Raw genomic sequence first — 14,552 nt, forward strand, 5'->3', positions numbered from 1 at the left:
AAACTGAACATATTTCATAAAATTAGTCTTCCGATTCACTCCACGCACTCTCAGCTGGGTGTAGCTTGCTGGCCGACCAATTAGGTGACACCATTTCCATTGCATCGGGTATTGGCACTTCTGGCTGTGTGAGCAGATGCCAAGTCCTGCTGCAAAATGAAGTCAGCTCCTCCATTGAACTTGTCAGCAACTTGATTACTTGATAGCAGCAACAACTGCCATAAAGTATTTGTGATAAGTGGCGACGGGCTTTTTAAAACACTCCGGAGGGATTCTGGCCCACTCGTCTTTGCAGAATTTGTTTGAATTCTGGAGGGAACACCAGCAGCCTGTTTTAAGGTCGCGCCGCTGATCTCATTCAGATTTAATCTGATTAAGATCCTCCCTTCTAGGGTTCTGGATGTGGGAACGCATGTGCCCCAGGAATTCATCTGTTTTTATCACGCAAAGTTGTTTTTTTTTCCTTTACCTGAGTATCGAGCTGGATTAACCCAAAATTATACCTCAAACTGTAAAAACTTAACCCTTTTCTTTTAGCTTAAATGCTTAGAATTTAATTTCTTACACAGATTCCCTCTGAGCTTTGAATTAGCAAGTAGAATGTGTGTTTTCAGTAGATAAGAGCGAATCGTTTTGCGTGAGACCGATTCGTTTCTTAGTCTTTGAGATACTTTAGTGGAGGTTATCAATCTCTTACGTTTTCTTTTATTGTGCCTTGTAGCAAACAAAATGCCTGCTGAAGACTCTGTACGATCGCTGTGAGCCCATATCTCCCTCTTGTTCCATTGATTTAGGGACTAATTTTCACTGTTATAATTCTTCTCTGGCATCTTTTTATTAAAGGACAGGGGCAACGCCTGCTTTCTGACTTCAGGAGCTAATACCAGCGTTGTTGCTCTCCTTTGTTTCTTCCAAGGTTTCACACTAATTTCACTCGTCCTGCCGCTTTAGCTGGAGTATAATGTCAGCGAGTCTTTGTCCACGCTGCTCTTCAGGAGCGTGTTCCCGTGCTCATCACCAACCCGTCTGTGGCTCATGCTTCACTGCAGCCTTTGTCACGTTGTTGTTTTCCTCCGAAACCCTTTATGAACTTCAGATTGTTTGGGGATTTTGAGACCGTCGCACGATTGACAGAGACATAATGGAGATCTCTCTATTTTTCTGGGCCCCGTGTGGCCATTTTGCATCCGCGAAAATGGTCAAACGTGCTGAATCTTTATTAGGAATCGCACAACACCGGGGAGAAATCAGCAGTCAGTGAAACAAAGCTTGTGTTCCTGACGTTTATTCTAAGGGGAACGAGATAATAGGTCAACTTTCAGTCAGATGTATTAATCTCAACAGTGCAAAGAGAACAAACAGTCTTATATAGAAAATTAGATATAGAAATTTGGGATTGGGTTTAGTCTTCAAATACAACCAGGCTTTTTTAAATATTAACAATGAAAAGCAAAACAAAGAAATCCTTATACCATTTTTGAAAAGTAGCTAAAATCAGGCTCAAAATGAATTGCAAAACACAAATTTTACAGTTGAAACCAAAACACTGAATAAAAAAAAGATATAACTCCCCCCCCTCCTCTGTCTAAAGTTAAATCAGACCAAACTTCTCTTGGTAAAGATCAGATAGAATTACAAAAATGATTTATACTTGTTATATACCACAAGAATGAGAGAATATCTCAGAGATTTATTTATTAATGTCTTCAGTATAATTTACAGATGCAGTTTCAAGCATCACCCCGTGGGACTGTTTTCGCTGCGTGAGAAAACCAGTCTACTATCCCAGTTCCACCAGTTCCGTCAGGAGGAATCGGTCAGACTTCCAGCAAACTTTTACGAGAAGCTTGTGGGAAGCATCCCCAAAACACTTGACCAAAGTCATACAATTCAAAGGCAACACTACCAAGTACTTAGGAAATCTATCTGAATTTCTGATTTCTTTTGAATACGTTAAAACTTACATCTCTGACATATTGTTCCTCTCCTTGTCTCAATGTGTCAATAAACAAATCTGAATAATTTTTGTAATTCTAACTGAGCAAAAGAAAGATAATATTTTTTCTGACTTAACTTCAGATGGTGAGAAATGGTGTTTTCTTTTCTTTTCTTTTCTTTTTTTTATTTTGTTTATCTAAGCTTCTGGTTTCAGTTGTTTGTGCTGACAGCATGCATCAACCAGGGATACATTGAGAAAAAAAAAACAAAAAAAAAACCCAACCACACATCTTCGAGGACAGGCCGCCTCCTGCTCTGACATATAAAAGTTGTCAGGCTGTGGACCACTCATGCTGGGTATAATACCCATCAAGTTTACTTTCCATGTTGCAAAGGTACAACTAGAAGGAAATTTTAATGTGTTTTGTTTTTATTTGCTTTTTATGTGATAGACGGAAATGAAATAAAAAATTATTAAAAAATCTGGGAAATGCAATACCCATTTCTGTTTGGTGCGTCCAAGTCAAGACTTTTTGAACCGCCGTTTTACTGCAGTGACAAATGAAAGGGTTTGGTGAAATGAGTGGAAACATTATTTAGAGTGATGACCTCATTTACGCAGCCAAGCTTTCAACATGTTTTCAACATTATTCGTAAGCCGTTTTGTCTCGTAACAGTTAATTCCTACTGAGATTAAATTACATGCATTTTAAGTCTGATTTCTGAAGTTTTGCTGCTGGAGATTTTATTGTGGGTTATGAGAGTAATGGCTTGGACACAAATGCACTTTTTTGAGTTAAATTTTTCTTTTAAGTTTCTTTTTATATAACTATGACCTTTACGTTGCTTTGTCACATAAAATCCAAATATTACGCTCTGACGTTTGTTGCTGCAATATAACAGAATTTGAATTTGAACATATTAAGGTAATATGAAAACTTGTATAAATGCTCTGAATAGCCCAGTGCAGCAGCTTTTAGAACAAATATTTTTAGAATTCTGCTAAATTCCACTTTGTTTTTTTTGTTGTTTTTTTTCTGTTTTACCTTTAAACTTGTCTTAAGAAAACTTCTAGAAAAAAAAGAAAAGCTATGTTACCATATCTAGTAGCCAGAGGTACCATAGTACTGGTTGATTGAAGGATAACCCAATCACCTACTGTCTCTTAGTAATGGGTAGCTGCCAGTTTTGTGGTTAGTTTTTATTACGATTATTCCAAACTTTAGTTCAGGGTGGAATCTTGCATGCTGGTCACATGCTGGCAGCGCAGAGATCTACGGCCGACGATTTTTTTCTTGGAATCCACTTGAGCAGAGTCCTGCACAGCTTTTTGCTCTTCAACTTTGTCTTTGTGAGGTTCCTAAAGATGGCGTTTCGAAGGAGGCCGAGGTTTGAAGGCGCCGCCAGATATGCGGGGAAACTGCTGCTGTCACCCGGTGAGTGATTCAGAACCTCCAAGAAGTGTCGCTCCTGCTGCCTGAAGTCGTACTCGACACTGGATGGAGACATGGCAAAAATAAAGAAGTTGTTAATTAAACATATTAAAGGTTTCGTTTGGACAAACTCAAACTTGAGTTAAGGATTTCCAGATCACTTGTATGGAGGTTAAAACTTCTTCATGCCACTTGTTACTTAAGAGCTGCTACGGACAAGTTGCATTGTGTGACGGTAGTCTGTATGTGCATCGCCTTTCCTTATCAGATTTCAGAATTACTTTGGACATGAGCACATTTTCCAGCCTGGCACCCATATTCTTCTAAAGACACGTCTTATGTGAATATGCTCATGTCTGCCTCGGCCTCTTAGGGCCAGACGCCAACATGCAGCATTTAGTACTTCAACATCTCTATCTCTCTAAAACACAAGCAGTTTTGAAAGTAAGTAGATCAAGGGACAGGTTTTGAATATTTGAAGACAGCTGTTACTGTCGGAACAAGGAGGAGAATACTTTTAGATTTAAGAACCTCACTTAACCTGCTTCCTGCTTCCCAATATCACTGGGGCAAATTGTTGAAGTTTTACCTTTACTGCTGCCTACGCATGACGCAACAGTTCTGTAAATGAGTGCAAACCAAGACAAGGCACAGATATGGGAAGTACAAAAAAAGAAAAAGAAAAAAAGAATGATGAATCCTAAAACATTAGATGAGCAACAAAAAAAAAGCCAACATAATTCAAAACCATTCTGTACGTTGAGACTGAAAACCAGAGTCTTAACTCCATCAGCAAAATTGAAAGTTTATCCTTTACAATGAAAGAAACTTATAGATGTAGATAACTGTTCTTGTCTTAATCCTGATCATAGTCTAAGAGTTTGCTCACAAATAATCACAGGAGAGAATGAAATGGCAAAAACGTGGGGAAGTAGTTACCGATGAAGTTCTCCTTTGCCGCACGGAGCTACTGTTTACATTTACTGACGTTTACGAAGATTTGAGGCGAAAACACACTACTGTCCTTCTGTATTATGAAATGAGACAAAGACGTCTCTCTCTCTCTCTCTCTATCTCTCAACTGCAGTGGCAACGTTGAGCTTTTCATTAGGTGTGATGCAAATCCATCACATTTTCAGAGAAATGAAAAGCAGCAGGCGTATCCATAAATCGAATGCTTTAGCCAACCCCTCTCAGCAAAGTCCACGTTTTTACGTTCACCCAAAGTGTTTGGATAGATAGTCAAAGCCCATGTCTTCCTTTTCGACGTCGTCTCTACTTGAGCAAACGAAACACCAAGAAGCGGCACAAATTCACTAAATTCATCACACACCAGAGGAGTCTGTGTCACCTGTAAGTAAAAAAAAAAACAAAACAACAACAAATAAATAAACATGTCAGATCAAAGATTTCGCTATTGGCTCACCTGTACACAATACAAGCAGTCTTCTGGCAGGTCGAGCAGTTTCTCAGGTCCAGTCCAGTTTTATGACATCGCCGACTGAAACGAAACAAAAGCAAATTACTTCCACGGCGCTCATCTTCTCGGATAAACAGCTCAATCATCTTTGCGCTTATATCCTCTCCTTCTGAATCCGTTCGGGCTGCTGCCTGGCGTGTGTTTTGTTAGACGCCCGTCTCTTATTAGGAGTCTGTTATTCTGAAAGATGACCTTAGAGGCAGTCACAACTTATTAACGCACGGCAGCCAGTGAGAGTGACTGACAGAGACACTGTGCCAGAAGGGCGTTTTAATTCCCCTTATTTTTCCCAGAAGAGCCGGGTGGCTAAAATAAATCTCTGTGAGACGTGGCCCCTTGAATTGCCCAAGTAGGTTTCTGTCACACATGCACACACACACACACACACACACACACACACACACACACCCCCCCACACACACACACACAGTCGCTGACCTGTTTGCAGGCTTTTAATGATGTTGCAGCCCCACATCATTGCACTAATAACCATGACTTATTATTATGCAATTGTCACCTCTGAAACACATTTATGTGATCTCTTATGTCATTTTTTTTTCTTTTTTTTTTGCAATGACAAAGCACAGATTACAGTTTTGGTAACAATTTATAGTAATTTATTCGAAATCACACAGGGAATAGATGCAGAAGGTGATGCTTCACCAATAACCTTTCTTTGGAATAAATGAATTCAATTGGGTTTGTCCAGTTCAACTCAAGCCCACAGCTGTTATTCCAATGCATTGTTAAAAAAAAATAATAATAATAATTTTAAAAAAGGCAATAATTCCCAGGATCAATGTGAAAAGATTTTTATGAAAATGAACAAAATACCTACAGCAAAACTTAAAAGTGGAAAAAAATAACAAGGCGAATTTAAAAACTTAGCCTGGTCAGTTTCACAGAGGAAGACGATCAGACGGCCTCCAACCGTTAATTTTCTGTGTGAATAATCAACAGCTTCTTTAAGTTTCTTAAAATAACTGATGTAAATGAATATAACACTTTTGAACTTGAAGTTGTCAAGGTAAGCCTGGTCTAGCTGTTAGTTTTAGCCTTCTGAACCAACTAATCTAAATGTAAGAGACAACATCACCTGAATATTTATTAACTATCCCTCCTCATTGATTGGGAACTTAACATGAGTCACAGAGTGATTCTGTTGTGCTACATACATGTTGGACAAGTTATTTACCCAGCTGCCACACAGACTTACAGGCTGTTGGGAGCGTTGCATGTCTCCAGGTCCTGAATGATGTTAAGCAGGGTGGTGATCCTGTCCTTGTTGGCCGCCAGGCTGGCCTCCACGGTCTTGAGCCTCTGCTCCAGGCCTGCAGACCTGCAGCACTGCGGGGAAGGCGGCAACAGCAGCGCCGCGTCGGACGGGTGGGAGTGAGACAGCCCAGTGCCCTCGGGGCCCGACTGAGGAGCAGCGGGGCTAAACTTTAAATCTGCTCTGCTTATTCCCTCCACCTCTCTGGACGGGAGGGTGAAACTTGATTTAGCGAGCATTGCAGGCGGCTGTAGGTCGAACTCCCGGTCAGGGCCTGTGTGTGCCGAGAGCCCTCCTTTGCCGGTGAACGATGCTGGCACGCTGACAGAACGTTCTGGGCTTGTGTGTGTTTGCCTCCGTAATGTAATATCGAAATTGGAATTTTGGCAGTCGGCGGCAGACTGGGTGATGTGTTTCACCTCTGTGTTTGTTTGCGAGATATTGGGCTCACAGTTAGTTTGCGTCTCGACCGGGGGCGATGAATAACCGAGATGCTTCTGCCCATCCGCGTTGGATTCAAATGCACTATTTGCACGGCTGGCTGCTGCACCCAAGGCAAACTGTTGTGCATTCAAATCGGGGCGCCTGGCTGCCTGACCCAGTGGGTTTGTTGCGCTGTGTCCCTCATGGTCTGCTCGAACGCATCCTTTATAATTTTTAAGTCTTTGTTTTTCTCTGTCCAGACAACCCTGCGGAAGAAAGGTGCTTGACTTAATTGGGGAAAAGCAATTCTGAGGGTTAGTGACCCGTGAATTTTTATGCTCTTCAGGCTTGTGCACCGCTAATTCATTGACAGCACGGTCGATACACTTGTTTTTATTACATTGTAATTCCACAGCGGGGCCGATAGTTGGATTAGTGTGATGGCTTTTAGTTTCACTTCCTCCCTCGGCGGTTCCCAACATATTTGGTGACTTTTCGAGAGGAGTTGCTGCGGAGTCGCTCTGCTGCTTGGTAACGACGCCCCAAACGCGAGGTTTATTACTGTTTTGACTGCTGATGTCTGGTGCTTGTGTGTGGTGAGCTTGGTTTTTGTCGTGTGCGTCGCCGTTCCTTAGCACCTCGGTTGCGTCTGTCAACTGAAGCAAACACGCACCGGATGCGGCAAGGTCATCTCGTCTTTCTCCGCCCAGAGACGCCAGAGAACCGTTCAGGGATGTGACTTGTCTCACCTCAGTTTTGACGGTCATATTTTCATATACCGTGCAACGACCAGCTGCGGAGCTCGGGAGAGCTGCGCGCGACTCACCTTTTGCTTCCGGGGACTTGGACGCGCCAGATATTGTGCGTGCAGAGGACGCGGAAATATGCGGCGCAGTTTCAGAGTCTGAGGAGTTAGGCTGAACCGAGTGGATTTGCGGAGCCACGGCGTTGTCTGTGGTGCCTCTACATGAAATTTGATCTGGATTGACTTTATAATTCAAAGAGACGGCGGCACTTAGGAGCGAATGGGGCGCAGGTTTCTGAGGCGGATTAGCAGAAGCAGGGAATTGAGCTGGGTTGTCCATAAGAGATATTTTAGCTGGCGATACGTCGGCAGCTCTTGACGGGGGCTTTTCCTGGCATGTATCTAAATCAGATGGGGAGCTTACCATTGTGAGATATGAAGAAAGGTCTGATTCAAGAATTTGTGCTTTGTGTGTTGAGTGCAAGGCTTCTGGCGCCTGACTGACATTACTATGCGGACACATCCTCTCCAGATTAAAAGTTGCCTGTGCAACTGGACTGGATGTTCTTTGACTTCCCATGGCTACAGTGTACAAAGATAAAGGTGGACACTCGGGCACGGCGTGCACAGAGACACATACATTTTGAGTAATATTATCTTGTAGGTAGTGGTGAGGCGATGTCTTGAGGCGCTGAGGGGAAGCTTGAAAGGTTTTGGTTGCCGTGGCCATTTGAGGCGTCGAGCAAAAACTTGAAAGGATGGAGATTTTATTGTCCTGGTTGGGTTTTGCGAAACAGTTTGTTGCGGAACTCGCCTGCCTGCTTTCAATTCTGGCTTTAGCAACTGTAACAGTTTTAGTGTGGAGAATGGCTTCCGGTTGGATGGATGTCACGTCGCTTGAAGCGTGTGTGCGATACAGAGTTCCTGGACCAACTCTGGAATGCACCGGACATGCAGGGTGAGGTGTTCGTCGATATGTTATCTCTTCATTAATATAATACAAGTGTGGGTTGCTTGCAATCTGTGTGTTCTTTACTCCGCTGCTCTGAGAGTTTAGCTGGTTTTGTTTCAGTGTATGAGGAAGTTTTAAATGTGTGGCTGTAAACAGAGATGCGAGGGCTGGCTTTGATGCCTTCTCCCCGAAGAGAGCCTCGGAAGTGGTCTCCCCCGGGACGGCGCCTCTGGATATTACAGACTGCTTCCCGCCACACTGGTTGCACGCCTTTTTCGACTGGTCTGCGCAAAGATGGCGCGAGACCGTTCCGTGAGAAGCCGCGGCCTTCGAGGGCTCCGCGTCGTCTTTGACTTCGATGATCCCGCCGATTGCCTCGGAATCCACCACGCTCCCGTTGATGTAACGGGTGGAAGACTTCAGTCTGGTTCTGCCGCTGCTGGCGGTGCCTGCAATGAGGGGATTGGTTTTAATTGCCCTGGCATAGCAGTACGTCCCACCACTTCTCTTCTGACAGCCGGCGACATCCTTTGAACCGACACCTCCGAGTGCTTTGAAAGTCACTTCCTTTTTGATCTTGGTTTCCTCAGTTTTCTGCCTTAAAATAGCCCTTTTCTCGTTGTCACTCTTCACATGAAGCGATATGGCCCTGGTTTCTTTGGCGGTATATATGTTAGATGTTTGAGTAACATTGTTTGAGACGCTATCAGGTAGCTGAACAAGTGGTCTGCTAATCCCCGGAGACGTCTGAATGCCGATGCTGCACTGTCCCCAAGTCTGCAGCAGCACTCCTCCGCTTCTGTCTCCTCCTGTTGTCTTCCAGCTCCGCACCCCTACAGAGGCGGGGACACCCAACACCGGAACCGGCGTCGTCAGGTCAGCCGCTCGCCTCCCCATCCCTTATTTGGCTCACTTAAAAGGTCTGAGAAGTCAAGGAAGGGACAGCGCTTTTCGCATCATTTTGTCCATCTGTAAGAAAAAGAGGAACACGCGTTACAGTGAGAGGCGCTCAAAATGGTGGTGCAAAGAAAATCCACAAGCAAGCAGGATTATCTAGCACAACGCAAGAGTTGAAGCAGAGGCAAAAACAACCCGCTTCAGTACAGCAGAAGCGATGAAAAGATTGAGCTGTCAAGAAATCAATTGCAGACTCGAGATAAGACAGGAAGAACTGTGCACCCAGTTTTCAACATTTTTCATTAATAGCAGAAAATAAGGAAGGAAGGAAATAACTTAAATGATGATCAAAAAGAAAAGGGGTGACTGCTGTGAAAACAATTCATGTCCAGATGAACCGATGAGATTTATTTAGCTTTTATTTGGTCATCGATTTTTGTAAAGTTTTGAACTGCTGATACCAGTTTCTACTGTTTCAGATATCTCCTTACTTGATCCCAATTAACTGAAAAAATTTCATGTTTATTAGATGGTATTCTTGAAAATGCTCAAAGGGACCATCTTTTCCTGGATCACTGAAAATCTACATGAACAGCAAAATCATCTAGGCGATGGGAAGGAGGTAATAATAAAGGAAGCAAAACTAAAAACAACAGCATTTATCCTTCACCTGTTACCAAGACAGATAATCAATCAGCATCTTTCTTAGCCTTTTTTTTTTTTTTTTTTTTTTTTTTTGCAAACTAATGTAGACGTACTTTATGTAGGAAAATATTTTTCTTTCACAATTCAAAATAGTTGTGAAAACTGTTCAAAAAATAAATGGCAGCTGTGACTGAGTTAACATTTAGGAGAAAAACCAATGTCCTATCTTGATATATTAAAACATTTATTGTGGCTCTAATTGAACCTTGTAGCAACCACTCGCTCATGAATAAATATGACTATTTACGTCAGAATAAGAGCCGACATTGTGCGTGCGTGCGTGCGTGCGTGCGTGCGTGCGTGTGTGTGTGTGTGTGTGTGTGTGTGTGTGAGAGAGAGAGTGAAAGAGAGAGTGAGTGAGCAGTTGCTGTTACACAGCTCTGTGATTTAAACAAATTCACTATTATGTTAAAATAACAAACGTGATTGTGGAGGATGGATTTTAATAGGTTAGATAATCTTCAGACCTTTTATGAATATTTACCTGGATAAGTGAATTTACCGAGGTTATCTTTTCTCTTACAATGGTTTTCAGAGTGAATAAAACCATATGGTGTTATTATCACTGCAGCCTGGCTGCACTTGTGTAATGTACGGTTTTATCACAGATCGGAAAAACGGTTGAGAGCTTTTTATTCACAAACTTTGAGTTGTACTACCGGCTTTGTGTCTCACAGTTTCGACCATGAGAGCGTCAGTAAATGTCCATATTTTTTTAAAACATACAAATATAGTTTTTTTTGTGTGATTATTATTATTATTTTTTTAAAAACCTTTATTTATACCAGTGGTCTCGTTGAGATCTAAGGATCCAGGTCTATCATTTACAAGAGAAGAGACCTGTTTTAATAAAACAAAAACAATTTTCAAACAGCAACAAGACAGTTAGTTAAGAAATTAAATAAATTAAATAAGCTAATAAAATGAGACGTAAAAACAAGAGCAAGTTTCATAAGAAAACGAACAGTTACTGGAATGAAAACTACAAATTATGGTGATGACATTTTAAGTCCTTCCCTGTATCTGATTAATGGATCAGAGCCGGTCAAGCAAACTAAAGTGTCCAATTCCAGGTCAGCGGTGACTTTCTTGGCGCAGCACTTCTATTATTATGTATTAGTATGAACACACACCACAAATGTAATGCAGACCAGAATTCAAACTGTGACTTCTGGGATGCAGTTCCCTTCACGTCTTTTGTCTCTGTTTTTTTTTTTTTTTATCATATCCATGTGCCAGTATTCTCATGTCATTTTTTTTTTTATCTGTACCACAGTTTGGCAACAAGACAGTAATGTGTGGATTTTGGCAGCAAAGCAGCCTTTTTATTTATCCATGAAAAAGCAGCCAGTCTAAAAGTGTGTGTATGCGCGTTTTTGCTTTCAAGTGTTGATTTATGACAAATTCTTTATGCAAACACATTCTGACATCCCTTCCCTCCTCTTCTTCTCCTTTGACGACTTTCCTGCACACACACACACACACACACACACACACACACACACACACACACACACGCACACACACACACACACACACGTTTAAAACTGCAAGAAGTGCATTTAGTCAGCTATACCAGGAGGGACTATTATTTTGGATCGTTGTGTTTAATGTTGCTTGAGCTCAGTCAAGTGACCTATGTCTTCCTGCACAGTCTAATGATAAGTGACAACTGTCATGTTCTGTTAATACTTCATTAAATCCCCCTTTGCAGAGCTAAATAAAACAGGCAACAACAACAACAACAAAAAAAAAAGGAGAAGAAGAAAAAAGCCATGGGACATTTTATAACAACTGTTTACTGCAAATTTATGGTTACTCTGATTCCCACTCTTACCTGAATGTTAATGCAGTCCAGCTTCAAGTTTGCATTCCTCCAAGTTTCTGTAGGTTCCCAAGGATTGGAGAGACTTTATCCTTGTAATGTCAGTTCTTAGAAATTCCAAACTCGGGACTCAGTATGCAGTCGGTTCGACCGAGCAGTGCTTCTTAATAATAAGGTTTCCACTCCATCGCCTGAAGTCTGAACTCATCTACCATTTATTGATCCAACATACAGCTGAGCTGTGTCCTGTTTTGATTCTGCTGCTCCATGCAAACCCCCATTGTCAGAACATGGCAATCTGCTACACTGGGCTGCAGCCCCCTTCTCTGTCCTACTCTCTGTCTTGTCCTTTGTCACCCCCCTCTCCTTCACTCTCTCCTTCTTTCGCCCCTTTTTTTCTGCCACTATCCTCCTTCCCAGCACGCGTGCGTCCTGGTCTACAGTTGGGCGAAGAGAGAGCAAAGAGAGAGAATGAAAAACAGACAGGAGAGGGAGGCAGTGACTTGCATCAGCAGAGTAGGGAGCGTCTGTAAATTACCATGCAATTTAAATGAAGCATAAAATGGAAGTGGCAATAGAAAAAATAAATAAATGGAAAACAACACGTAGCACCTTGAAAGATATGGAGTGGAAAAAAGTTACATTGGTTGGACACCGTGTGGCAGTGGTAATTTGTTTCCATCATGCATACAGATAAGGCTCACTTTCCCATTATCGCCGGTGTGAACAGTGTTCGGTTTCTCACGTCAGTCTCATCATTTGGCTGCAACCACAGGTCGATTTATTACATTTTCTCTGAACAAGTGTAATTTTTTGTGCCACTCCATCAGAATGAGAGAAACAACATGTGTGAGAATACAGTGATTTCACCATAAAACATTGTTACGTTTGTTGCTGAGCTATCTTTAAGTACTTTCCATATGTGAACATGTTCTGAATATTTATCTCAACTGCAGCACCATATCTAAACAACGTATTTTTATTTATTTATTTAAAAAAAACAACAACATTTGTTTCTTTGGATGGGCTGCAGAGTGGCACAGTGGCACAGAGCTGTTGCCTTGCAGCAAGAATGTCCTTGGTTCAATTCCCGGCCTGGAGTCTTTTTGCATGGAGCTTGCATGTTTTGTCCAGGTGCTCCGGTTTCCTCCCACAGTCCAAAAACATAACTGTCAGGTTAATTTGGTCTCTCCAAATTCTGCCAGTGTGTGTGTGCATGGTTGTTTGTCCTGTCTGTGTTGCCCTGTGACAGACTGGTGACCTGTCCAGCCTGCCACCTCTTGCTTGCTGGCTGTGGGAGACAGGCACCGATACCCCTCCCGACTCCAATGGGATAAGGGCGTAAGAAGATGGATGGATGTTTATCATGTAACCTATATATATATATTTTTTTTATTTTATTTTTTTTCATAAAACTATACTTGTCAAATCTCCAGTTTTGGAGTAAAGTAAGACTCTCACACACAAAAACACACTCAAACAGCAGGATCATGACTGGAGGTTAAAACTTAGATAAAAGGTGAAATACACTCTGGACAGGTTGCCAGACAATCACTGGGTTCTATCACATACAGCCAGTAGTAGCATGACAAAAAGTTACAAAATTCAACAGGAACACTTTTGCAAGCAATGTATACATAAATCTAATAATAAAATAAATCTAAGCAATTAAACACAAATTTAGATCATTAGTAAACAATACTGAAAAATAAGCCCAAAAAAGTCAAAACATTTTCTGATTTTGAAAACAAGAACAAATTCTAGAAAAAAATGGTAGAATTCTCTACACAAAAATGTTAAATTTTCTCTCAGAAATCTGAGGGAAAAATGCAAATTCCAAAATGAAATGTCCCTAACACGCATCAAAACCAATGCCTACATTAAATATTTAGAAATAAATTCCATTTTCACGGCAGCAACATGGACCTCAATGTAGCACTTTCAGTTTGCACTGCAACCAGTATCAAAATGACCTGCAAAATCTGAATTCTTCCTGAATATGTTGGTTTAACAATTTTGTTAGCTTTAGCTGTAAGTCGTTTTGTAAATCCCACAAATAAAGAAAAAAATAAACTTTTTATTTGTAGCTGTATAAATAACCTAAACCTGAATTGAAATTGTGTGAAATCATTTCCTTGAGCTAAGCAGCCTGCTCTCACTGTATAGAGAAAAGGAACTTACACCTGAAAGCCAGAGATAAACTCATCCCGCGTTCTCTGGACCTGCTATTATGACAAGTGAAACTGCAGCGTTTATATAATGCACTCAAATAGCAGGGGGGTTTACAGCACTGCACACGCATCACTTTACTCATAGTGCTGTTAAATAGGTCTGTGAGCTTTACTGATGGAGCCGCGTTTAGTAGGCTGATCTTAAATTCCATTTCCGGATCCCCGGGGATCGCGAGGCCGACTTTCTGGGAAGAATACAACCCCAAAGCTGCTGGGGATGCGGGTTGCATTTATATGACTTCAGCGGAAAAACACCTTGAACGGCCGCTTTATTGTCGCTGCAAAAGTTTCCCATGTCTGGCGCGTGTTCATTATTCATTCATGTGTTTCTTGAGCATTCTTCCTCGGCATCAGCACTCTGTCTCTTTTCCGTTCAGTTGGCTTTTAGAGCATGTGGCTCCTTGTGAAGAGTGATGCGTTGTGGCTGCAGCAGTAGTGGCAGCACAGGCTGCAAATGAGGGGTCCAGGTGGAGCTGAGAGCAGCAGATTTTTTTTTTTCAGGTTAATTATGGAATGTTACTGGAAACAGTTCACACCTGCACACACCAACACCAGCGGACACGGTACATGGTCCGTCGTTTCCCAGATTCAGAATCGGCTTTAATTGTTAATGTTTCTTAACAAGGGATGTGACTTGTTAAGCAACACAT

At 41.8% G+C, this 14,552-nt stretch overlaps 1 protein-coding gene across 1 annotated transcript; it reads right to left on the bottom strand.

Annotated features, from left to right (window-relative positions):
• Positions 1-1,271: 1,271 nt before the first annotated feature.
• LOC103134003 (uncharacterized) lies at positions 1,272-12,164 on the bottom strand. The gene is made up of 4 exons (XM_007546043.2): positions 11,684-12,164; positions 6,068-9,213; positions 4,798-4,872; positions 1,272-3,433 (listed from the first exon to the last, which is right to left on the bottom strand). The coding sequence occupies exons 2-4, from the start codon at positions 9,139-9,141 to the stop codon at positions 3,190-3,192; spliced, it is 3,393 nt and encodes a 1,130-aa protein (XP_007546105.1). The 5' UTR covers positions 9,142-9,213; positions 11,684-12,164; the 3' UTR covers positions 1,272-3,189.
• Positions 12,165-14,552: the final 2,388 nt, after the last annotated feature.

The sequence above is a fragment of the Poecilia formosa genome, unplaced genomic scaffold (genome assembly GCF_000485575.1).
Source record: "Poecilia formosa unplaced genomic scaffold, Poecilia_formosa-5.1.2 Scaffold14, whole genome shotgun sequence".
Lineage (NCBI taxonomy): Eukaryota > Metazoa > Chordata > Actinopteri > Cyprinodontiformes > Poeciliidae > Poecilia > Poecilia formosa.